Source organism: Callospermophilus lateralis, chromosome 16 (assembly GCF_048772815.1).
Source record: "Callospermophilus lateralis isolate mCalLat2 chromosome 16, mCalLat2.hap1, whole genome shotgun sequence".
NCBI lineage: Eukaryota > Metazoa > Chordata > Mammalia > Rodentia > Sciuridae > Callospermophilus > Callospermophilus lateralis.
The window spans coordinates 91,861,302-91,886,717 of record NC_135320.1 but is presented as its reverse complement, the minus strand read 5'-3'; the positions used below and the strand labels follow the sequence as shown (position 1 = coordinate 91,886,717).

General features: G+C 43.8%; 1 protein-coding gene across 3 annotated transcripts in view; it reads left to right on the top strand.

Moving 5' to 3' along the window:
- The window catches only part of Znf251 (zinc finger protein 251), a 29,859-nt gene extending 5,049 nt beyond the window's left edge, over positions 1-24,810 (top strand). Inside the window, exons 1-4 of one of the 3 annotated variants that reach the window (XM_076835550.2) lie at positions 285-407; positions 1,180-1,411; positions 1,818-1,931; positions 20,253-24,810. In XM_076835550.2, the coding sequence (XP_076691665.1) occupies positions 1,285-1,411; positions 1,818-1,931; positions 20,253-21,886 (1,875 nt within the window). In that variant the 5' untranslated portion in view covers positions 285-407; positions 1,180-1,284 and the 3' untranslated portion in view covers positions 21,887-24,810. Of the gene's footprint in view, positions 1-284; positions 408-1,179; positions 1,412-1,817; positions 1,932-19,210; positions 19,246-20,252 lie in introns of those variants that run through there. The other 2 variants (XM_076835551.2, XM_076835552.2) reach the window with 2 other exon arrangements.
- The last annotated feature ends 606 nt before the right edge of the window (positions 24,811-25,416 follow it).

Below are 25,416 nucleotides of genomic sequence, written 5' to 3'. Positions count from 1 at the left end.
TCTTATTTTTACTTCTCTGTAACCCCGCCGTACTGCCTCCTCCATTTTGCCAAGTGCTACTTTGAACTAACCTATTGACACTGTCGGGAGACTGCGGAGATAAAGCACCTGTAGCGCGGAGCCTGGCGGGCTGAAGCCGCAGGTAGGGCAGGACCGCCCTTCCCCTCCCGCAGTCCACGGACCACCGTTGGCTTGGATCCTTGGAGTCCTAGACCAGCCCCGGAAATGAGCGGGGCTGGGCTTCATCCCGTTTCCGGCTCGGTCTCCAGGGAAGGGCTGCCTGCTCATGCGCAGCTAGCTCGTCCCCTCCCCTCCAGGCCCCATCTCCGGCTGGTCGGCGCACTACGTTGCTGCTAGCTGCCGAGCTCGGCCTTGGGGCCCGACGCTTCCTGCGAGCCGGGACCGAGGTGAGGCTCTTCGTGGCTCCTCCCGCAGTGCAGGTAGCCGGCGGCGGCCGGGCCGGCGGCTGTGAGGGTGTCACACTGGAAGCCACGCACTAAGCGGACGAGTTCGGTGATTGCTGGACGCGCCGGCAGGCAGGTTCCGGCCGAGGGCTCTAGTGATGCTGGGGACACTGGGGGAGGGGGCACAGGCGGCTCTCAGAGCCTGTCGGGCGCGCGCCCGTGACCGACCACCCGAGAGGCGGGCGGAGGCTGCGGGGAGTACGAGGCCTTGCGGGCGGGGGTGAGACCGGGGCGTCAGTCCACGCTGGGGCTGGGCCCTCGATGGTCTCCCGCACCGCGCCGCCCGGGGTAGCGGGAGGCCTCAGGGCGCGGCACGCCAGCCTCAGGCCCGAGATTGGACGGCCCGAGCTGCCGCTCCCGCCCCGCCGGCCCTCCTGCGCACTGGCGGGAGCGGTCCTAGGGTGTGGAGAGGGTACCCGCTGGCCCCAGGAGGCCTCTGCGAGAATGCAGGCTGCCTCCTTCCTCTGGTCGCGTCTCCGCTGCTCTTGCCGAACACGCCCAAGTCTCCTGAGGGAGAGCTGGGTGGCCGCAGACCGTGGCGCCCCCTGCTTTCTCTCGGATTCCACGGCGGTCGCGTCGGGGGATGGCAGCCGAGTCCGGCCGGGAGACTTGACGTTCCCCCCGCCCTCCGCAGTCGGAAGCCGTCTCCAGACCTGTGAGCCCTGAGGTGGGGGAAGCCGAAAAGTTGATAATGTGGACCCACGTCCTCCCGCAGGGGTCGCGGCTCTGAGCTTAGCGGGTCCTGGCTCCACAGCCCCTCGGACCGCGAATCCGCTTCCAGGAGCGCGCCAGGCACCACGCCGAGCGGTCCCCGGGCGCGATGCCGCTGACTTTCCAGGACGTGGCAGTGTACTTCTCCCCAGCGGAGGGGCAGCAGCTGGGGCCCCAGCAGCGGGCGCTGTACCGGGACGTGATGCTGGAGAACTATGGGAACGTGGCCTCCCTAGGTGAGAACTCCCTCTGGCTTCTGGAGCGGGGTGGGGCAGGGGCAGGGGTGCCGCTCTAAGGGGCTCTTGGGCTGCTTTGGCTTTTTGGATCCCAAGAAGAAGGTCCTGCCCTCATCCCCGGGTACCAGTCTGATCTCTGCTGAAAGAACACTGCCCGTGAGAGAGCCTTGCTGCCCAATTCGAGGGACTTCGCTCCCTTTGCCAGTGGCCCAGTGGTGGTGTTCCTCCCCGCCGCCCACAGGAGAACAGGGTGAATTCTTCCTAAAAAAAAAAAAAAAAAAAAAAAACACTTAAGCCCCTGGCTTTCTCTGACCAAGCATGGCAGCAAGCAGGCACTTCTCACCTGGCTTGGGAGACCCGGTGGGCAGAGGCCGCACAGGCTCACCCAGGTTTTCACCCTCAACAGGATTCCCTGTCCCTAAGCCAGAGCTGATCTCCCAGCTGGAGCAAGGCGAGGAGCTGTGGGTCATGGATCTTCTGGGGGCTGAAGAATCAGAGGTCTTGAGAAACTGCCGAACAGGTGAGCATGGGCGGGAGGCTAATCCTAGGAACGCCCCTCCCAGTTCTGCCCTCACTGCCGCAGTGAGGGCGGTTGGGTTGTTGTGCTTAGTCCAACCTCTCCAAGAGCCGATGCAGTCACCACAGACATGTGGCATGTGCTCCTTGTTTACAAGGGCTTCCCTTACTGCTCCATTTGCTTTACTCTAGAAAATGTATGCAGTGCCCAGTGCCCGTTGTACGCGTTTTGTGGCACCTTCATTCTCTTCTTTACATAATACTCTGTCTTGCTGGCCTTCTTTTGACAGTAGCTATGGGTTGCCTGTCATGTCCTTTTCTTCTTCACCTTTTCTTTCCTCTAACTCAGTTTGGTCAGTAGTATTCTCTCTCTTTCCTTCTTGAGACCTGTGTCCTCATGTGCACATGCTTTTGCTGTCTCACTATCAATGTGTTGTGGGCTGGTGTTGAGTTTATGGACTCAAGCTTCCTACTGCTTCAGCTCCTGAGTGAAGTCACAGTTGCTGAGTCAATAGTATTTTTTTATTTTTTTGGTACAGGGGATTGAACCAAAAACCACCAAACCTCATCTCCCCCTCCTATTTTGTATTTTATTTAGAGACAGGGTCTCACTGAGTTGCTTAGTGCCTCACTTTTGCTGAGGCTGGCTTTGAACTCACAGTCCTCCTGCCTCAGCCTCCTGAACCACTAGGATTACAGGCATGAGCCACCATGCCCAGCAATAATATTTTTTTAAATGTGTACTTTCTTCTGTTGGATCCAGCTTCTCTACTTGTTTGATCAGCTACTGAGGCTTGTTCTGCTTTCTGCCTTTTTCTCCTCCTTCCTCTCATTTTTTTGTATTTTATTTCTCTACACTGTCAGAACATGTAATTCCTTTACCCTTTATTGTTAACTCCTAGCCCCACCTTTGATGTTGTTGTTTTTTGCTGTTAAGTATATAATTTTTTTACCTTTTAGTTAATTGTTGAACCTTTTACCAGAAATTTCTGCATCATTTCTCTGTTGGCTGGAGCTTGTCTTCCAGTTACTCAGAAAGACTCTTGTAAATAATATGCCCCAAATTTATGCATATTCAAAACCACCTGTTTGAAGCCTTTTGCTTCTGGCAGTGGGTGCTAAAATTGTCTACTTGCGATGCTTCTTTTTATAGAAAGTTGGAGTTATAAGACTGAAAGCATGGCTGTAGTTCAATTTTGGAAAATTTTAATGTTATATTTTTGTCATCATTTAGTCCAAGATATTATGTTTTGTGATTTCTTTGACCCAATGATTAGTTGGATGTGTGTTACTTTTCAAAACAGTTGGTATTTTCCTATTTCTTATTGTTGTTGACTAGTCCTTTAATTCTACCAGGGTCAGGGAACCTATTCTTGTATAATTTCATTCTTCTCGTTTTTGCTTGCTCTTGTTTTATGACTCTAGGGTCTCTCTCAGTAAGTATCTACGCATGTAAAAAGGGTGGGTTCAATGGGCTGGGGCTGGGGCTCAGTGGAAGAGCACTTGCCTAGCACATTCGAGGTGCTGGGTTCTATCCTCAGCACCACATATAAAATTAGTTAATTAATTATCCCTTATTTTTTAAAAAAAGAGATAGGTTCAAGTGGCAATTAAGTCAAGGTGCTTCATGGTACTATTTAGATATGCCCCAGCCCTTTACTCATTTTATGTGTAGTTATTTTATTTATGTATTTATTTATTTTGGGGGGGCGGTACTGGGGATTGAACTCAGGGATACTCAACCATTGAGCCACATCCCCAGCCCTATTTTGTATTTTTTAGAGACAGGGTCTCACTGAGTTGCTTAGCACCTCGATTTTGCTGAGGCTGGCCTTGAACTCTTTCATATTTTTTTTAGTTGTATATGGACACAATACCTTTATTTTATTTTTATATGGTGCCGGGAATCAAACCCAGTGCCTCACTCATGCTAGGCAACTGCTCTACCACTGAGCTACAAACCTGGCCCTGGCCTTGAACTCTTGATTCTCCTGCCTTAGCCTCCTGAGCCCCTGGGATTACAGGCGTACATCACCACACCCAACAGTGTAGTTATTCTTTAGTTACTAAGACAAGGTGTTAAAATACCCACATGTGATTGTGGAATTGTCTTGTCTTTAATTTTCTCAGTGTCTGGTTCATGTACTTTGAAGCTGTGTTATTTGTATTATTTTTATTTCTAATTATCATTTTTAGGGATAAGAGGATCCCTTATCATCTCTGGTAATATATTTGGTTCTGACTATGTTTCATCTGATATGTCATAGCAGTTCTAGCCTTAGCCTTATTCTTTTTTTTTTTTTTTTTTGGTACTGGGGATTGAACTCAGAGGCACTCAACCAACCCCCAAGCCACATCCCCAGTCCTATTTTGTATTTTAATTAGAGACGGGGTCTCAATGAGTTGCTTAGCAAGACTGGCTTTGAACTCTCTATCCTCCTTTTTCAGCCTTCCCAGCCGCTGGGATTACAGGCATACACCACCGATTCTAGCCTTATTTTTAACTGTTAGCATGGCATATATTTTTTCGTCCACTTATTTCAACCTATGTCCTTACACTTAAGGTAGCTCTTCCTAATAGTATTACAAATAAAAAGTAAGGTCTTTTTCTTTTTTTTTTTTTTTAATCCATCCTAACAATCCTTATATTCTTTTTTAAAAAAATTTTTTTTTAAACTTTGTTTTATTTGTTTATTTATTTATTTATTTTTATGTGGTGCTGAGGATTGAACCCAGGACCTTGCATGTGCCAGGGGAGCGCTGTACCACTGAGCCTTTTTAAAAATTTTTTATTGTCATAGAGGGATAACACGCCTATATTTTTATTTTTTTAGTGCAGTGCCTCACCTGTGCTAGGCAGGCACTCTGCCACTAAGCTATAGCCCCAGCCCCTCATCTTTTAATTGTAGTGCTTAATCTATTAATATTTAATGTCTCCTTGTGTGTGTGTGTGTGTGTGTGTGTGAGAGAGAGAGAGAGAAAGAGAGAGAGAGAGGGGATTGAACCCAGGGCCTTATGTGTGACAGGCAAGCACTCTACCACTGAACCACATCCCCAGCCCTTTTTTTTTTTTTTTTTTTTTAATTAGAAACAGGGTCCTTTTTTATTTCTCTTTTTTGCCTTTCACGTACTAATTCATTATAAATCTCAACCATCCCTTCCCTCCTTTATGGTAAAGTTATATGTAATATATCTGTGTACATTTGAGACAATATTATAATTTTCTTTTTAAATTGTCATAGATGATTAACAGCAGAGTTATGTCCTGATGAACCCATCATAAGTTGGAAATCACTTAGTGCATCTAACCTACCAAACATGCCAGCTTACCAGCACAGCACACTGGCGAGTACAGTTGTAGCCCTGTGATCTTGTGGCTGCCTGGGAGCTGTGACTTCTGCCATGCCCAGCATTGCAAGAGAGATCATAGTGTCCAAGAAAAGATTAAAAATTCAAAATCTGAAATAATATAGTTTCTATTGAATATATATCACTTTATGCTGTCATAAGATTGAAAAAGTTTTATGCAGAACCCTGGGAAGTTAGTGCTGTCCTTTGAATCTGCATTATCCCTCAAAGGTCAACGGGTAAAGGCTAAACTGAGGAGCCATTGGGAGGTTGGGCTTGGGGGAAGAAGCAAGGTCAGTGGGAGAATGCCACTGGAGAGTCTCTGGGACCCAATCCATCCTGTCTGTTTTGTGCCTGGCCGCCATGGACTGAACAGGCTGCCATGCTAGGCTCCTGCCACAATGCGTACTGCTGCCACAGGCCCAGAGCACAGGCCAAATGACTATGGGCTGAGACTTCTAAAACTGTGGCCAGAATAAGTGTTTCCTCCATTTACCTATCTAAGGTATTTCATCACAGTAATGAAAACCTAACAGTTGAGGAACCATCTGTATGTAGTTTATGAAAAAATAAAAGAAAAAAAATAGACTTTTTGCTGTCTTGACATGTAAGGAGCTTAGAAGTTGCTGTGGGATTCTAACAAGTAAAGAACTGAACAAACTAGAAAATCAGTGACTCTTGGATCAATCAGAGTTGAGGTCCCAGAACAAACCACTGCACCCAAATTGGATAGGCAACACAGAGTCATGATTTGTGAACAGGAACCTCCAGGGGAACTGGTGCAGGTAGGAAACCTGAACAGAAATGGACAAATTGACAAAAGCTCAGTGTGGACAAGTCTGAGCTATAAAAATGACAGGAGACCTGTCATGGAGGCTCAAAAGTTTGAGGGTTGTTTTGCTTTTTTTTTAACCACCAGAAGTGTGATGAATCCCACAGTGAACACTGGGGGAAATCTCCCTATCTCCCTATGCTTCTGGCAGGGGAAAGGGAAAAGAAACTTCTGAAATATGTCAGAGCACTATTCCTCACAAAGCTGTTCTCTAGATAGATGGCCTTGCCAGAGCCTGCCTGACCTGAGCAAGGAAGCTCCCAGCCCAGCACTCTGTTCTCCCTGACCTTGTGTGGGCCCTGGAGCACAGGCTTATGGTGCTGCATGCCTCATTGCACAGCCAACATGGCAGCACTGAGGCATGGGTGCCGCAGCTCCCTTACCCAGCTTGTTACATCTGCCTTTTAACAAAGACCTGTAAGACACTGAAAGAAAAATGCAGTGTGGAGAGACTTAACAGGCATTAGAATGAGAGTCATAACTGGCAAGAGTGTTGGAATTACCAGATCAGGGATTTTTTTTTTTAAACTAATATGACTAAGGCTTTAGTGGAAAATGTATGATGTACAAAAGTAGATATATAATATAGGCAGAGAGATTGAAATTCTAAAATAGAATAAAAAATGCTAGATATGAAAAACACTATAATAGTAATGCCAGATGCCTTTGATGACTCACTAATAGACTGGTCAGGGTTTTGAGTATAATGTTATTTGAAGGCACACTTGGATTAGTTGTAAGTGTAGATAGAAAACCAATTAAAAACAAAGTACAAGACAAGTATAATGAATATGGCGACAAGGAGACAAAGTGGAGTAATAGAAAATACTCAAAAGCACAAAATAAGGCTGGGTAGCCCAGTGATAGAGCATTTGTATAACATGTATAAGACCTTAGGTTTGATCCCCAGCAGTGAAGAAACCATTTTTAAACCAGAAAATGCAGAAAAAAGTATAGAAGACAAACAGGGACAAAGATCGACCGTAATATGTAAAACAGGGACAAATGTTGTAGATATTAATTTCAACAGTATTAGTCTTTTTTTTTTTTTTTTTTTTTTTTTGCGGGAGTATCAGAGATTTAACTCAAAGGTGCTGGGCCACATCCCCAGCCCTATTTTGTATTTTATTTAGAGACAAGATGTCACCGAGTTGCCTAGTACCTTGCTTTTGCAGAGGGCTGGCAAAAGCATCCTCCTGCCTCAGCCTCCCGAGCTTCTGGGATTACAGGTGTGTTCCATTGTTCCCAACTCAACAGTCATTTTAAATGTCAGTGGTCAGCCAGGTGTGGTGGCCCACACTTGTAGTTCCCACTGCTTGGGCTAAGGCAAGGGAATTGCTTGGGCCCAGGAGTTCAAGGCCAGGCTGGGCAACATAGTGAGACCTTGTCTTGTTGTTTTTTGTTTTTTGTTTTTGGTTTGTTTGTTTTGTTTTGTTTTTTGTTTTTTTTTTAAGGACAAAAATAACCTTCATTGATCAGTAGATGATAAAGACCATCAGAGTGGGTCAAAAGCAAGACCTAACTATGTCTTCTACAAGAAACCTCTTATAAACATAAAAATGCATATGCATATAGCTTAAAAGTAAAGACATGGAAAAAAGATGCTAATAGGAATCGAAAGAAAGAGGGAATGTTTACATTATTTTCAGTCACAGCAGACTTCTGAGCAAGGAAAGGCACCAGGAAGAGAGGAATAATGCATAATGATAAGGGCTTTATACATCAAAAGACAACAATTCCTGATGCACCTAACAGCAGCAACAGAAAACAAAAGGCAAAATCTGATAGGCCTGCTAGGGGAAAGAAATGAATCTACTACTATAGTTGGAGACTCCAGCTATTGTCTCTATCTACAATGGACAGATCCATCTGCAGAAAACAAGAATGACACAACTGAGCTCATTACCATTCATCACTGGGATAGACATCCACAGACTCCTTCATCTAACAACAGCAGGTTTGTTCTGTTTTTACGGTGCTGGTGATCAAACCCAAGGCCTTTTGCATACTGACCAAGTGCTCTACCCATGTACTACACTGCCAGCCCGGATTATAGTCTTCTGAAGTTCACTTGGAATGTTCACCAAGACAGACCATATTCTATGCCTGAAGCACACTTTGATGTGTTTAAAAGGATAGACTGCCAGATGTGGTGGCACATACCTGTAATCCCAGCTACTCAGGAAGCTGATGTAGGAAGATCACAAATCTCAAAAACTGTTTGGGATGTGGATCAATGGGTTTAATCCCTAATACTGAAAGGCTGGGTTCAATCCCTAATACTGAAAGAAAGTGTACAACATGTGCTGTCAAACCACAGTGAAATTAAAACTAGAAATTAATAACAAAAATATAGGTAGAAAATTCTGAAATTTTGGAGTATAAAGAAGCATGCTTTTTTCCTCCCACCCCAGTACAGGGGGTTGAGCCCCAGGTGTTCCCCAGCCTTTTTTATTTATTTTCTTTAATCTTGAGACAAGACTTAGTTGCCCAGGCTGGTCTTGAACTTGGGGTCCTCTTACCTCAGCCTCTCATGTCACAGGGATTATAGGATTACATGCTGTGCTACACAGCATACTTCTAAATAATGTGTGAGTCAAAGAAGAACTCTGAAGAAATTTTAAGTATTTTGAATTAAATGAAGATAAAAATATCACCTAGCAAATTCTGTGGACTGGAGTGAAAACATGATGAGGAATTCAGGTCAGTGAATGCATTTATTGAAAAGAAGATCTTAAAGTGCTAGGCATGGTGGTGCATACCTGTAATCCCAGCATCTTGGGAGGCTGAGGCAAGAGGATTGTCAGTTCAAAGTCAGCCTCAGCAATTTAGCAAGGCCTAAACTCATGAGAAAGGCCTAACTCATGAGACCCTGACTCTAAATAAAATATAAAAAAGGGCTGGGACTGTGGCTCAGTGATTGAGTACCCCTGGGTTCAATCCCTGGTATTAAAAAAAAAAGAAAAAAAAAGTCAATATTCTAAGCTTCTGCCTCAGGAAACTAGAGAAAAGAAGAGAAAATTAAATCCAGAGTGAACAGAAGAAAAGAAATGATAAATGTGAAAATGAAAACAGGAAATCTGGGCTGGGATTGTGGCTCAGTGGTAGAGCGCTCGCCTAGCACAGGCGGGATGCAGGTTCAATCCTGAGCACCACATAAAAATAAGGGCATGGGGCTAGGGATGTAGCTCAAGCGGTAGCACGCTCGCCTGGCATGCGTGCGTCCCGGGTTCGATCCTCAGCATCACATACTAACAAAGATGTTGTGTCCACCAAAAAAAACTAAAGAATAAATATTAAAAAATAAAAATAAAAAAATAAAGGCATTGTGTTGTGCCCATCTCACCTAAAAAATATTAAAAAAAAAAAAATAAGAACATGAAATCAGTATAGAAAAATCAATAAAACCAGGAGTTGGTTCTTTGAAGCGATCAATAAAGTTGATAAGCATCTATCTAGATCAAGAAGGACAGAGAGAACACAAATCACTGATATCAGAAATGAATAGTTCTTGTGACATGGAGAGGTCAAAAGGATATTATAAACAGCACTTTGCTCACAAACTGGATAACTTAGATGAATTGAACAATAAGTAGACAATCTGAATAGGTCTATGTGTATTAAAGAAATTGAGAAAAAACATTAAAGAAAAAACAAAAATTAACAATTAACCTTCTAAAACAGTTCCCTGGCTCAAATGGGTTCTTTTGTGAATTCTGACCCATTTAAGTATGAAATTATGCTATTTTTCTCCTCTTTTCCAGAGGATATAAATACTTCCTGGCTCATTCTGTGATGTCAGCATTATCATACTAGCAAAATCAAAGACACTACAAGAAAATAAAACAGTGGACAAATATGAATATGGATGTAAAAGTTATCAACAAAATATAAACAAATCAGATTTAGTAATGTATAAAAAGAAGTATACCATGACTAAGTGAAGTTTATCTTAGGTATGCACAACTGGTTCAACATTGAAACATCAATGTAGTTCACACTAAAGAAGAAAGATCACATGGTCATATCAATACATACAGAAAAAGCATTTGACAAAATTCAACATTCATGATAAAACTCAGAAGGTTTAGGTATAGAGGGGAGATTCCTCAACTTGGTTTAAAAAAATACCTACAAAAATTTTTAATGGGAAAAAACTTGAAGCTTTTCCTCCAAGATCAGGAACAAGACCAGAATGACTCCTTTTACCACTGCTTTTCAACACCGTACAGGAAGCTGTAACTAATGGAATAAAGCAAGAAAAGGAAATAAATGCTATTACATATTGGGAATGAAGAAATATAACTGTTTACAGATGACACCATTGTCTAGGTGATAGGCCATCTATGGATAGGAAGACTCAATATTGTCAACATGTTAGTCATTACAGTGGCCCACACCTGGAATCCCAGCTACTCAGGAGAGGCAGAAGGATCACAAGTTCAAAGCCAACAATCTGGCCAGCTAGTAAGAAGCTTCTCAAAAAGGCTCTAAGTAGTTAAGTGATAGAGTGCTTGCCTAGCATGCCCAAGACTGGGTTTAGTCCCCAGTAACTGCGGGGGAAAAAAAAAAAAGATGAAAAAAGAAAAAAGTCACTTTTCCCAACTTGATCTATAAATTCAACATAATTCCAATTAAAATCTCAGTAGGTTATTTTGTAGATGTCAAAAAACTTACTCTCAGGGCCTGGGGTTGTGGCTCAGCGGTAGGGCACTCACCTAGCATGTGCAAGGCGCTGGGTTCGATCCTCAGCACCACATAAAAATAAATAAAGATATTGTGGCCAACTACAACTAAAAAAAATATTTTAAAGAAAAATGACTCTGAGGTTTATATGGCAAGGTAAGAGACCTAGAATAACTAACTCAGTATTGAAGGAAAGGCACAAAATCAAAATCGGACTCATACCATCTGATTGCAAGGTTCACGGTACAGCTACAGTTATCAGGGCAGTGTGGTACTGCTGAAGAACTAGACTATAAAGCAAAATAGAGAGCCTGAGGTTATCAGATGATCGCATGCAAAGAAAATGAATGTAGATGCCCTCTACCAGAGGTGCACCACGATCCCAGCACTGAGGAGGCTGGGGCAGGAGGATTGCAAGTTCACTTTGATCCTGTCTCAAAAATAAAGGTCTGGGGTGCGATTTAGTGGTAGAGCATCCTTGAGTTAAATCCCCAGTACCACCCACAAAAGACCCATTAAGTCCCAAGGTTTTAGGGCTGGGGCTGGGACTCGGTGGTAGAGCACTCACCTAGCATGCACAAGGTACTGGGTTTGATCCTTAGCACCACATAAAAATAAAGCGAATATTAAAAAAAAAAAAGTCCCAAGGTTTTAGTTCTGTGACGGTGTCAATGAAATTAAAACAGGTTCATTGAAATAAGTTGGAAATCATAATCTAGACATTACACATAGTTATATTAATCTTAATGTTATATATTACATAATTTAATATTATAACTTCATCTAAGTGTTTATTGGTATTCCACATCTGGAATACTGGAACAAAATGGGTTCAGCAAGTCTTAGTCTGCTCATACTTAGTCTGCTGCTGTAACAAAATGCCATAAACTGAGTGCTTAAAAAAATTCATTTTCTCACAGTTCTGAGGTTGGAAGTCTGTCAGTTTGTCAGTTTGGGGTGAGGGTTCTCTTGCTATCTCACAGATGATTAACTTCTCACTGGGTCCTCATCTGGTAGAGAAAAGAAGTCTTCTGGTCTCTGTTAAAAGGGCACTAATCCACTAATGGGGCCCTACTCCCAGTTACTTCCAAAGGCCTCATCTCCAAATGCCATTGAAAGTTAAATAAGCTGAAGGTCACAGTTCAGTCCATAGCAGACTATTCATAGCCCTAAATATAAAACTTCTAGATGATAAGAGAAAATGTAGATTTGAGCTTGGGTTTTATAGTAAGTTTGGGAATGTGACATCAAAAGCATGATCCATAAAGTAAATAATTGATAAGCTAGATTTCATTAAGATTAAAAACTAATGCAGTTGGGTATGGTGATGCACATCTGTAATCCCAGCAACTCTGAGGCTGAGGCAGAAAGATCACAAATTTGAGGTCAGCCTGTGGAAGTTAGCAAGACACTATCTCAAAAAAGTCTGAGGAGGGGCTGGGGTTGTGGCTCAGTGGTAGAGAACTCACCTAGCATATATGAGGCCCTGGGTTTGATCCTCAGCACCACATAACGATAAATAAATAAATGTATTGTGTCCATCTACAACTAAAAGATTTAAAAAAAAAAAAAAGGCTGAGGATGAAGGTCAGTTGTAGAGCATTCCTGGGTTCAATCACCACTACCAAAACCAAAAACTTTCACAAAAGACAATAAGAATTTTCATAGACTCAGAGATGTGTCCATCTACAACTAAAAAAATAGACAAAAGGCCTGAACAAACACCTGGCCAAAGACACAGATGGCAGGCCTGTGTAAAGATGCTGCTTGTTGTGTCACTAGAATGCAAATTAGAGCCACAGTGAGATGCCACTGCACGCTTTTTTAGAGTGGCACATCCAGGAAGTTGACAGCACCCAGTATCAGCGAGGATGGGGAACAGCGGAATGTGCCTTCATTGCTGTTGCAATGCACAGTGTTGTGGCTGCCACGGAAGATGTTGGCCAGTATCTTACAGAAGTGCACACACATACAAAAGATCACATTCACTGTCTTGGTGTTTCTCCAAAGTGAACTGAAAATTTATGTTCACACAAAACCTGTACACAAATTTTATAAGCACTTTATTCATAATTGCTAAAAATTGGAAGCAACCAAGTTGTTCTTTAATAGATGAATGGAATGGAATGATATGTGGGGCTAAAAAGAAGTGAGCTTACCAAGCTATGAGGAGATGTGAAGGAGTCTTATTAGTGTGCATAACTAGGGGAAAGAGGCAGCTTGAAAGGTTGCATGTATATTCCAGAATGACACTCCTGCAAAGTTGAAACTGTAGACACAAGAAAAATACAAATGGGTACCAGGAAATAGAAGAGGGGTGGGGTGCACAGAGAGACTTGGGGACAGTGGGACTCTGGTACTGCAGTGGTGGCTCCAGCATGCATTGTCAGTACCCAGGGACTGCAACACAAGAGCAGACCCCATGGTGGCTATGGACTCCAGGTGATGTGTCCCTGTGGGTTCATCCATTCTGACACTTGTACCACCCTGATGCATGATTTCCTGAGCACATGTTAAGATTCAGGGTGAAATTTGTGCCTTCCTCCAGGCACCACATGGATCTGGGGTTTTCTTTGGGAAAGCACACATCATTGGGAGGTGAGACACAGGTCAGGAATTGAGATTTTATTCTCACAGGTCCTGGGGATACCCCAAGGCCATACAGGCTAGTTAGCAAGAAGGGCAAGGGGTGGGGACCTGGAGCATCTACCATTAGGGTCCAGGGTGTGGGCAGAAGCATGGACAGAAGTTCCATGCTGGTGGCTTAGTCCTCTTGTGCATTTAGTCAGGCAGCTGGTGGGGTTGGGGCTTGAAGCCGTCATCTTGTGACCCCACGAAGCAGAGGGAGTAGTTGGAGAGCTTGGGTTGGACAGGGCTACGGTAGATCCATGTACTCCAGAGGGCCTTGTGTCAAAAGTTTGGTGCCCTGGGTAGCACAGTTGGGAGGTGGGGGCTTGTGGGAGACCCTCAAGTTATTGGGGGACCCTACCAGTACTCTCTGTTTCCTTGCTCCTGGTGTAAGCAGTTGGCTCTGCCATACACTTCTGCCATTGCCGTCTGGTGCCCTTACCAGAGGGCCAAAGCAAGAGGTCTGCCTGATCTTGGACTAGAACCTCCAGAACCACGAGCTAAATAAAAATGCTATCTTTATGAGTTAATTGCCTCAGGTATTTTGTTATAATAACACAAAGCTCACCAATACAGGCTATTAGCTAAAAACGTCTTATGCTGGCATCAAGGAACTCATGTGAGTAAAAGAACGGAGCTGGGTATGGTGGCACATGCTTGTAATCCCAGTGACTAAGGAGGCTGAGGCAGGAGAATTGCAAGTTTGAGTCCAGCCTGGGCAACTTAGACCATGTCTCAAAAAAGGCATAGGGGTATAGCTTAGTGACGGAGGAAAGATTTATTGACTCGCCATTATCTGACCCTGCTGCACAAAATCAAAATCAGAATTAATAGTGAAGCACTCTGGGCATGGTGATACAGGCCTGTAATCCCAGCAGCTCATGAGGCTGAGGCAGAAGGATCACAAGTTCAAAGCTAGCCTCAGCAATGGTGAGGCACTAAGCAACTCAATGAGACCCTGTCTCTAAAATACAAAATAGGGGGCTGGGGATGTGGCTCATGCGGTAGCAGCCCAGGTTCGATCCTCAGCACCATATACCAACAAAGTTGTTGTGTCCACCGAAAACTAAAAAATAAATATTGGGATATTCTCTCTCTCTCTCTAAAAAAAAATAATAAATAAAATACAAAATAGGGCTGGGGATGTGGCTCAGTGGCTGAGTGCCCCTAAATTCAATCTCTGGTCCCCCCACCACCCCGCAAAAAAAATGCTGAAGCAGCACAGAAATGTTGGCCTTTCTGCACCATCTAAGCTGTCTGGATTTGCAAATGTTCTATGATATTAAATTATTTTCATCTTATATTTTTTTCTTTGCAATGCTGGGGATTCAACCCAGGGCCTCATACATGCTATGCTAGGCAAGTGCTCCACTGCCAGCCATATCATTAGCCCTCATCTATTTTTATCTGCATGTTATTTGTTACCCAATATATTAGGATAATGAGCCTATGAGCAAATAAAATCTCAATTCTCCACCTTGTGTCTCTTTTTTGATGGGTTTTAAGTGGCATTCTATTTACATAGTTACATGCAAGCAAGTTGTTACTAGGTTACCTAGTATGATATGCTTTGGGGGCCTGACACCTAGCATTCAGACTAATGCCAGTTTGCCAGGTTTTTCCTCTCACAGTGAGCTGTCAGTCACGATTCTGGGTTATCTAAAATTTATGGGTAATGCTTTCCTCCACCGTCTGGATGCTACTGGCATTTCCCTTGGCCATGCTAATTTTGCAAGCAGTTTTGTGTGGTTAGAGCTTCCTGGGCCCACTGAGTGAACCCTAGCTGTGGTATCTGTCCCAGGGATAAATGTCACAGACCCCTTTGTGCAGAGAAGACCATCTTTTAGGACTGTTTTGGCCTGTTGGTGCCCTTGTCCTCAACACACTCTGCAGCTCAGTGGTGGCTCTGTCCCCCGGGACCCAGCGTGCATTTCTGGGTGGTATCACTTGCTGGAGTCCGTGCTGCAGGGTTGTCAGGGCTAGCAGTTTCTCAGATGGGATGGCCCTGGACAGGCACTGGTGCCTGAGTCTCTTGGGTGGGTTGTGAGTGAGGTCTTAGAAGGGAAAAGATGGTTTTCATTGGTTTCCATCTTCCAAGGAGCATGATGAGGACTGGTACGGTTTGAGGAGTAATTGCCTCACCTTCAGGGAAGAGGGCATGTAGTTATTCTAATTAATATTCATAACGGGGAACTTTAGAGATGAGCTTTAATTTTTAAAAAAATTTTTTAATTGTTGATGGACCTATATTTTATTCATATTTATGTCCTGTGCTGAAAACTGAACCCAGTGCCTCACACATATGAGGCAAGTGCTCTACCGCTGAGCCACAACCTCAGCCCATCAGCTCTAATTTTTAAAGCCTTTACATAAATAGGAGCATAAATATTATCTATTTTGAAATAACCTGAAGACCCTTGAATCATTTAAGAATGATAAAAAACAAACCTGCATTGCTAGAAGATACAGTGAGAAGTTGTGTTAGCATTATGTCTCTGTGACAAAGAAAATCAACTTAAACGGAGGAAAGATTTATTGACTCACCATTAACTGACCCTGCAGCCTTGGCCTGTGGCAGCACAGCACATTAAGGCGGGAGTGTGTGGCAGAGAAGTCTTGAGCAATTTTGGCAGCTGGGACATAAAGAGAGGAAGGGCCAGGTCCCCAAAGCCCTTGCCGCCTCCCACCAGGTCCCTCTGTGTAAGGGTTCAACCCCCTGCCAGTGGCACCACCATTTGGGGGTTAACTTCAACATGGGCTTTTGGTGGGCATTCCAGATCCTAGCTATAACATACATTAAAAATCATTCGGGGGCTGGGGATATAACTCAGTTGGTAGAGTGCTTCGCTTCCATGCACAGTGCCCTGGGTCCAATCCCCAGCACCACCAAAAAAAAAAAAAAAAATTACACACACACACACATGTGTGTGTACACACATAAATAAATAAATAAATACCATTTGGAAGCCTTTTGCAGTAATGGATACCCCTAATCCCTGTGGTTCAGGAGTCAGGGGCAGGAGGACTGGATTTGAGGTCAGCCTGGGCATTTAGCAAGAGCCTGTCTCAAAATACAATGGGCTGAAAATGTAGTCAGTGGTAAAGCACCCCTGGGATCAATCCTCAGTACTGAAAAAAAAATTTTTTTAATAATATTAACCTTCAAGTTGCCCCCCAAAAGATGACATAGACAAAATTTATGTCTACAGAAATTTGCAATATTGTTTGGATTCCTCTATAATAGTACATTTTGGGTTGGGGGACGGTAACCGGGATTTAACTCAGGGGCACTTGACCACTGAGCCACATCCACAGCCCTATTTTGTATTTTATTTAGGGTCTTACTGAGCTGTTAAGCACCTCATCGTTGCTGAGGCTGACTTTGAACTAGTGATTCTTCTGTCTCAGCCTCCTGAGCCGCTGGATTACAGGCATGCACTACTGTGCCTGGCTTAAGAGTACATTTTTTTTTAAACGATTTTATCCCATTTTAGTAATGGCCCATGTTCACAGTTCATGTTAGTGCACTGAACCCCTTGGTTTCCATAGGGTTTAAATAGGAGTTGCTTTATTATTAAACCCAGTTTAAGAAATATACACAATTTTGCTGGGTGCAGTTATGCACACCTGTAATCCCAGCTGCTCCAGAGGCTGAGGCAAGAGAATCACAAGTTCAAAGCCAGCCTCAGCAATTTAGTGAGGCCTAAGCAACTTATTGAGACCCTGTTTCAAATAAAAAATAAATTAAATGGGCTATAGATGTGGCTCAGTAGTTAATGGACTTAGGGTTCAATCCCTGGTACCTAAAAAAAAAAAAAAATCCAATCTGATTCTTATAGATTAAAATCTACTATATCTGTTTTTCATATATATGTACCTAGTAACAATGCCATTAGCTTGGATTTTTGGGAAAAAAGCAATCATTTTTAAGTATACTTAGATTTCCAAGAGATTTTCTTTATTTCATTTTTTTTCTTTTTCTTTTTTTTAAAGAGAGAGGGAGAGAGATAGAGGGAGAGAGAGAGAGAATTTTTTTAATATTTATTTTTTAGTTTTCGGCGGACACAACATCTTCATTTGTATGTGGTGCTGAGGATTGAACCCGGGCCGCACGCATGCCAGGCGAGCGCGCTACCGCTTGAGCCACATCCCCAGCCCGATTTTCTTTATTTTAATATAGTATTTTAAGTAATGAGATTTCCAAACAGAGAAGTATAAATTTTCTCATGCTGTATGTATTCTATTATTTTATTAAAAAAAAAAAACTTCAAGTCTAAGGAGTGTGGTGGCGCACACTTGTAATCTCAGTAATTACTCTCAGGAAACTGAAACTGAAGGATCACTAATTCAAGGTCACCTTGGGCATCTTAGCAAGATGGTATCTTAAAAATGAAAAATGGCTGGGGATGTAGCTTGGTGGTAGAGCAATCCTGGTTTCAATCTTCAGTGCACGTGCGCGCGCACACACACACACGCACACAAATCTTACATAAAAATTTTAAAAGGGGTGAGACAGAACACTTGCCTATCATGTGTGAGGCCCTTGATTCCACCCCCAGAACAGAAGGAAGGAAGGAAAAAAAGAAAGAAGGTAAAGAAAGAAGGTAGCTACCTATTAGCTATTTTAAGAAGAGAGAAGTTTGGCTTAAAGTGGATAAACGTGTAGGTTCCAACTCCAGCTAGCCATAATTGGTCCTCTGTGGGAGAAAGAGGGCCCTCAGCATAGTCCAGCCAGGGGGAGGAACCCAAGACCTTGATCTGCCCCCTGGTGCTCGGAAGGAGATGGAGAGACTCCTGCTCATTGAAGTGAGAAGAGTAGATACCTTCTCAGGTACACACATAGGTCACCTGCATGTGTGCAAAAACCCACATCTAGAAATTTTCTCTCCCGTTCTCTATTTGTCTTTACTTGCAATCTGCAACATGGTAGATTTTTAAGCCTTGGGAGGGTGATATGGTAGAGCACCTGCCTAGCATATAGGAGGCCCTGCCTTTTACCCTAGTGTTGCAGACAACAATGATAACAAAAAGTTTTAAGTCTTGATATCCAACAGCAAGAGTGTTCCTACCTCACCGTCTGCCTCAGTGATGACCCTTGGCATTTACTTTTAGAATTACTTTGTGAAATGAGAAAATTGTGATTTTGATTGAGGTTGCATTGAATCGATTTCAAGAGAAGTGGATATCTTTGTAATCTGAATATTCTAGTCCATAAGTATACCATATCTATTCACTTGCCCAGGTCTTTTTTTCACTCAATAGCAATGTACTATGATTTTCTGTTCATAACTGATCAAGAACAAAAGAAGGGACAGATGACCAAAATAAAAAGGGGCCACAATACAGATCCACAGACTATAATAAAAAGGCATCTGAACACGTTTATGCCAAGAAGTTTTAATATGGAGATAAAACACAATTTGCCCAGAAAACACAATTTGTCAAGGTTGATACAAGAAAGCATTAATACATGATCTTTTAAGTATTAAAGAAATTGGTTCAGTAAATAAAATTCCTATCTCAGAGAAAATGCCAAGCCCAGATGGTTTCGCCAGCTTATACCAAACATTTAAGGAAGAAAAAGCACTTATCTTCCATATGTATTTTCAGTTAAAGTTGGTTTATGCTGTGTGTATTATTTTAGAAACTGATTTTTCAGTTTATGTCATAGATTTTTCCTTTAACTATATATTCTATTGTATAATTATAATGTCAGAAAGGTATTCCATTGTATGACTCGTCTATCGCTGACTTAAACAATACTCTTTTTTTTCTTTCTTTTTTTGCAGTGCTGGAGATAAACCTAGGGCCTCCTGCATGCCAGGCAAGTGCTCTATCACTGTGCCACACCCAGCCCTGTCCTCTGTTTTTTGAATATTTGAATTCTTTCTTGTTTCCCCATAATTAGGGCGAACATTTCAGGGATGGTCATAATAATCATTTCTTTGTGCAAATGACAGTTGACTTAGCATAGACTCTTGAAGAACAATTTTGGGAACAAAGGGTGTGTAATATTAATTCTTTTGCTATGTATTACCAACTTTCCCTTTAAAAAGCTCTATTATAGTCCATCCCACAGTATAGGACAGCAATTATTCCTTTAATTCTCTGTGTGGGAATCAACGCAGCACAGGAACCTCCACCCGCCTTCTTGCTCTAGCTGTGGCAGGCTCCTTGCATTCCGGGACTGGGTAGTTCTCCATCTCACCCAGGCCTGCCTTCTGCAACTGCTGACCCATTGGCTCTTGCTCCCTCTGAAGCCATGCATGCTCCTGGGATCTTCTGACCACCCAGCCTGCAGAAGATGGTTCTGTATTTTCAATAGTTTCCGTTATCCATGTTATTTCATTTTTTTAATATTATTTTTTTTGTTTTAGTTGAACAAAATGACTTTATTTTATTTATTTTTATGTGGTGCTGAGGACCGAACCCAGGGCCTCACAAGTGCTAGGCGAGCTCTATTGCTGAGCCACAATCCCAGCCTCTGTGTTATTTCATTTAAAAAAAAAAAAAAAAGTATTTGATCTTTTTCCTCAATATACAGTGAGACCAGAGGCTCTCTGGCTTCCTATTGTGTTCCTTACCTGGAGCAGCCTGTTAGATTCATTTGCTAGTTTGATAGGTGAAAAATCATAATTTGCTTGAGTTTCCCTCTTGTGGTACCTGGTGGACTGAGCTTTCATCCTGTGACTGGCCATTTTGCCTCTTGCGCTCCTGAGTCATGCATAGCACATCTGCTACTGGAACATCTGCCTTCCAAGTAAGGATCTGGGTAAGAGTGTTGCTGAACAGTGGTGTCCTCTAGTAATCCCTTTATGTTTTGTGTAACAGATTCTGATACTGGGACTGAGAAGGAACTGCCAGTTCTAAACCAGGAGTGTTCTGAAGATGTGAAGAGCCCAGCATTTGTATCAAGAAGATTCTCAAGGGCCAATTCACAGACACCTGTGTTCCAGGATCCTTGGGACCCGGAGGGGAAGGGAGAAGGGAGCCTGGGAAACACTGCTGGCCAGAGTCTGAAGAAACCCCATCTGCACAAGAGAGTTTTTAGAGAGGACTCTGTCCTGTGTAGGGAGCAGCCTCCAAGAGAGAGTGTCCAGGAGTGTTCTTTAAATGTTGATAGACATTTAAATCCAAACCAAAATGCTGTTAGACTTCAAAGGAATAAAACAGGAGAGAGAGTCTTTAAATGTGATATATGCAGCAAAACCTTCAAATATAATTCAGACCTCCGTCGACATCATAGACGCCACACAGGGGAAAAGCCCTATGAGTGCAGTTGGTGTGGGCGAGCCTTCACACATAGCGCGAGCCTCATCCTGCACCGCCGAGTCCACACTGGCAGCAAACCGTTTAAATGTGAAGAATGTGGGAAGACTTTTGGGCTCAATTCCTACCTCATTCTGCATCGGAGAATTCACACTGGAGAAAGACCCTTTGGGTGCAGTGAGTGTGGGAAAGCCTTCAGTCGAAGCTCCAGTCTCATTCAGCATCGCGTCATTCACACAGGAGAGAAGCCTCACAAGTGTGAGGAGTGCGGCAAGGCCTTCAGCCAGAGCCCACAGTTAACTCAGCACCAGAGGATCCACACTGGGGAGAAGCCGCACAAGTGCAGTCAGTGTGGCAAGGCCTTCAGCCGGAGCTCCAGCCTCATTCAGCACCAGAGGATCCACACTGGGGAGAAGCCCCACAAGTGCAGTCAGTGTGGCAAGGCCTTCAGCCAAAGTTCCAGCCTTTTCCTCCATCATAGGGTCCACACTGGAGAAAAGCCCTACGTGTGCCAGGAGTGTGGCCGGGCCTTTGGTTTCAATTCTCACCTTACTGAACACACACGGATTCACACTGGAGAGAAGCCTTATGTGTGTGGTGAGTGTGGCAGGGCCTTCAGCCGGAGTTCCACTCTCGTGCAGCATCGCAGAGTGCACACAGGGGAGAAGCCATATCAGTGCTCTGAGTGTGGGAAAGCCTTCAGCCAGAGCTCCCAACTCACCCTGCACCAGCGTGTCCACACTGGTGAGAAGCCCTACGAGTGCCGGGCCTGTGGGAAGGCCTTTAGCCGGAGGTCAACCCTCACACAGCATCAGCACATTCACACCGGAGATAATCCTCGCCAGCGTAGAAAGGGTGGCCCCAGCCTGATGCCTACTGGAGAGCGACGTGGCAGAGCCTTCAGCCATGGTGCAGACCTCATTCTGCACTGGACAATCCACACTGGTGAGAAATCCCTGGGGTGCAGTGAATGTGGGAAGACTTTCAGCCCTACCGCACAACCCATTGAGTACCAGAGAAGCCGCCACGCTGGGGAGAAACCATATAAATGTCAAGAATGTGGAAAGGCTGTCAGCGGGGGTTCAGACCTTACTCAACATCAGGTAGCTCATGTTGGAGAGAAGCCCCCTCTAAATGATGGCTCTGAAAGATATTTTATTCATATCAAAAAGATTTTCCAAGAAAGACATTTTTAAGTTATAAATTTAGGAAACAGTTTAGCAATTGTTCATTTTACGTTGGATAGGCTAGCAAAATGAAAGTTAAATAAGAGGGTTTACATATTACCAGCAAATCAAAATAAACAGGTTGGATGACTATTAAATTCATTAAATTTGAAAGTAAACATGAGAAAATTCAATCTGGAAAATACTGTTGTATAGAGGTTATTGTTGTGCTCAGGGTGACCCCTGTCACACCACCTTCAGACACTGAGAGGAGGGGGAGCACCAAGAGTGAGCCACTGGCTGCAGCCCCCAGGTGTCACTACCTTGTGTCTCCTTCCTGCCTGAGCTCAGCTTGTTATTGGGAAAACCCAGTTCCAGTACCACTGGGCAGGGTGAGCTTCTCTTACCAGCCTGCAGGCAGGGTGTCCTTCCTCCCTTGGAGCCCAGTTTGGGCATTTATAGAGTGGAAGATTGATGTGTTTTCAGTTCTGAGATCTGCAATTGAGCAGAGGCCTCGGGGCCAATGAGGCCAGGCTGCCATGAAGCCCCATTCTCAAGAGCTGCAAAAAGGAAAGAAAATCCTCACAAAGCTCGAAGAAATTAGGAGAGGAAATAACTGCAGTTAAGACACACCAAGAAACAACCAGGCTTGTTGTTATTTTTGTTTTTCTTTGTGTGTTTTGAAGTGCTAGGGATAGAGCCCAGGGCCTTGTGCATATAGGCAAGTGACCTACCACTGAGCTACACCCCAACCCCAATGGCCAACCTTCTTGAGTACAGTTTACATACAATAAGATTCACTCTTTAGCATACAGCTCTGTGGGTTTCAGAGTCACATGGTGTGCAGTCACCATAATCAAGCATATGACCTGCCTCAGCACCCACAACTCTCCATGCCCAAATGGGAAGCCCTAACCCTGCATACCCTGCTTTGTTTTCTGTTGCCATGGCTCCACCATTCCCAGAATCTCATCCTGTGGAGCCATTTTGATCTGGTGTTTTTTACTGAATGTATTGGAGAGTCACCCATGTTGTTGCATGTATCTGTAGTTCGTTCTTTTTACTGCCCAGCAGCATTCCATGTTATGGATATATGGATGGAGCTGTTCATCCATTCCTCCATTAAGGGATTCTTTAGTGTTCCCGTTTATAGCATATAAGAATAAAGTACCTATAAACATGTAACTACAATCTGTTTTGTGAACCTTATCTTTCAGTTCTTTTAAATGTCTCATTTGCATTGCTGGGTCACTAGTAATCTTAACTTTTTAAGAAAGAGTTTCACTGAGAGTCTAAAGGCATGAGGGCCCTTGAAACCCTGATTTCCATTCCGAGTCTGTAGGAAGAATCTTTTCTACCCTCTACTTAACTCCCTCCATGCCCAGTGGGACATCACCCTTTGAGGCCAGGATGCAGCTATGTGGTAGAGGATTTGCCTGTCATATATGAAGCCCTGGGTTCCATCCCCAGCACCATCAGATCACCTTTCAAAATCCCTTCCTTAATGCCTCTGCTCTTACCGTGTTGTTTTGTGTTTCAGTGTTGGGGATGAACCCAGGGCCCTGCACTTTTAGGATGTGCTATTGAGCCACATACTCGGCCCCTTAGTGTTTTCTTAGGGAATTTGGGGTCATGTTTGTGTTTGGTTTGACATTGGTTCTGTGGTTTGCTCCACTTATTCCCTCAACTTGTTTTGTCTCATGCTATAAATTTCTTAAAGCCAGAACCTCTTCTGGATGTGGTCTCAGTGGAAGGATCTGCAAATCATGGAGGTGGCAGTGGCTTATCTGAAGGGCTGTGATCTCTTTCTGACCTCGGGCACAGCATCTGCTCTAAGGAGTAGCTTCCACTCTTGTATTCTGCATCACCATAGCAACCAGCTTGTTTCACTTTTTCTACCTACTTCTACATTATGCTGGGAGCTCTTTGTAGCCAGAGTCTGTCATATGCTCTTTATTATTCTGTGAGGGTTTTTTGTTTGTTTGGTATTGAGATTGAACCCAGGGCCTCACCCGTGGTAGGCAAACACTCTACCACTGAGCTACATCTCCAGCCCTTTTTTATTTTTAATACTAGAGATTGAACTCAGGGACACTCAACCACTGAACCACATCCCCAGCCCAATTTTGTATTTTTTTATTTACAGACAGGGTTTCACTGAGTTGCTTAGTGCCTCACTAAGTTGCTGAAGCTGGCTTTGAACTCATGATCCTCCTCCCTCAGCCTCCCAAGCTGCTGGGATTACAGGCATGCACCACCACACCTGGCTCTTTTTTATTTATTTGTTTATTTTATTTTTTTTTGAGACAGGGTCTTGCTAAATTGCCCAGCCTGGCCTTGAACTTATATCCTCCTGCCTCAGCCTGTGATCCCTGAATAGTGGGATCACAGGCATATGCCACTCTTACGCCTTTTCTCTCTAGCACATGATGCAGGATGTTTTGGGAAGGAAGAGAGAGGGAGGAAGGGAGAAAAGGAAACACCACACAGCACTCAGCCTTGCTCTGTTCAGGAATATGCTGGGTTAAATAATTTATTGCTGGACATAAAGGTGCACATCTATAATTTCAGCAGCTTGAGAGGCTGAGGCGAGAGGCCAGCCTGGATAACTTAGGAAGACCCTGTCTCAAAATAAAAAACAGATAAAAAGGGCTGGGGAATTAGTTCAGTGGTAGGTTCAATCTCCAATACTGTAAAAAACAAACAAACAAAAATCTCCTTCCTCACCTACTGGAGAGCCCACAGTGAGGTCCCTCTCAAAATGCCCAAACATACCATGTTTGTGGGGGAGGGAAGATTTTGGCAGGGCTGGCCTAACTTGGCCTTTATTTACTGTGGACCCTGAAACTAGGATGTTAGCAGGGTCCACAGCAGGTTGGCTGAGCATCCAGACAGTGAGGGGACACCCCCATGGTTAAAAATGAGGACAAAAGAAACTCTGTGTATAACCACAAGAATGGGAAGTTATACTCCATGTATGTATTGTATGTCACAATACATTCTACTATCATGTATAACCAAAAAATAAAGAAACTCAAGAGTGCCACGCCTGGAAACTAGTGCTTTGGCAGCTGTGAGGTCTGCTTACAGCCTCTGCAGAGATGATGAAGTTGGGGTGATTCTAGGGTGGCAGTGGAAGCTGCAGCCCCAAAGAGCTGTCTCCGCTGTATCAAGGTGAAGCTAGAAAAAACTCTACCCACTGGCACCAGGAGGCACCTGACAGAACTGACTCAAGAAGATGGAGCTGGGAGGCCAAGGTGATCAGAGTTCAACGGGAACATCAAACAAGCATGTGGAGTGATTAAAAACATCTAGAATCAGATCTTTTAAAACAATAGGGCTGGGGACATAGCTCAGTTGGTAGAGTGCTTGCCTTGCATGCACAATGCCCTGTATTCAATCCCCAGCACCACAGGGGAAAAAAAATGCTCCCCTGACCACCACCACCAAAAAGAAGAAAAGCAGGGAAGAGAAGGCACCCAGGAAGGAAAAAAGAGAAATTATAAACATAGCAAAAATGAAGAATTACTGAATCTGGCTCAGTGCAGTGGCACAGCCTG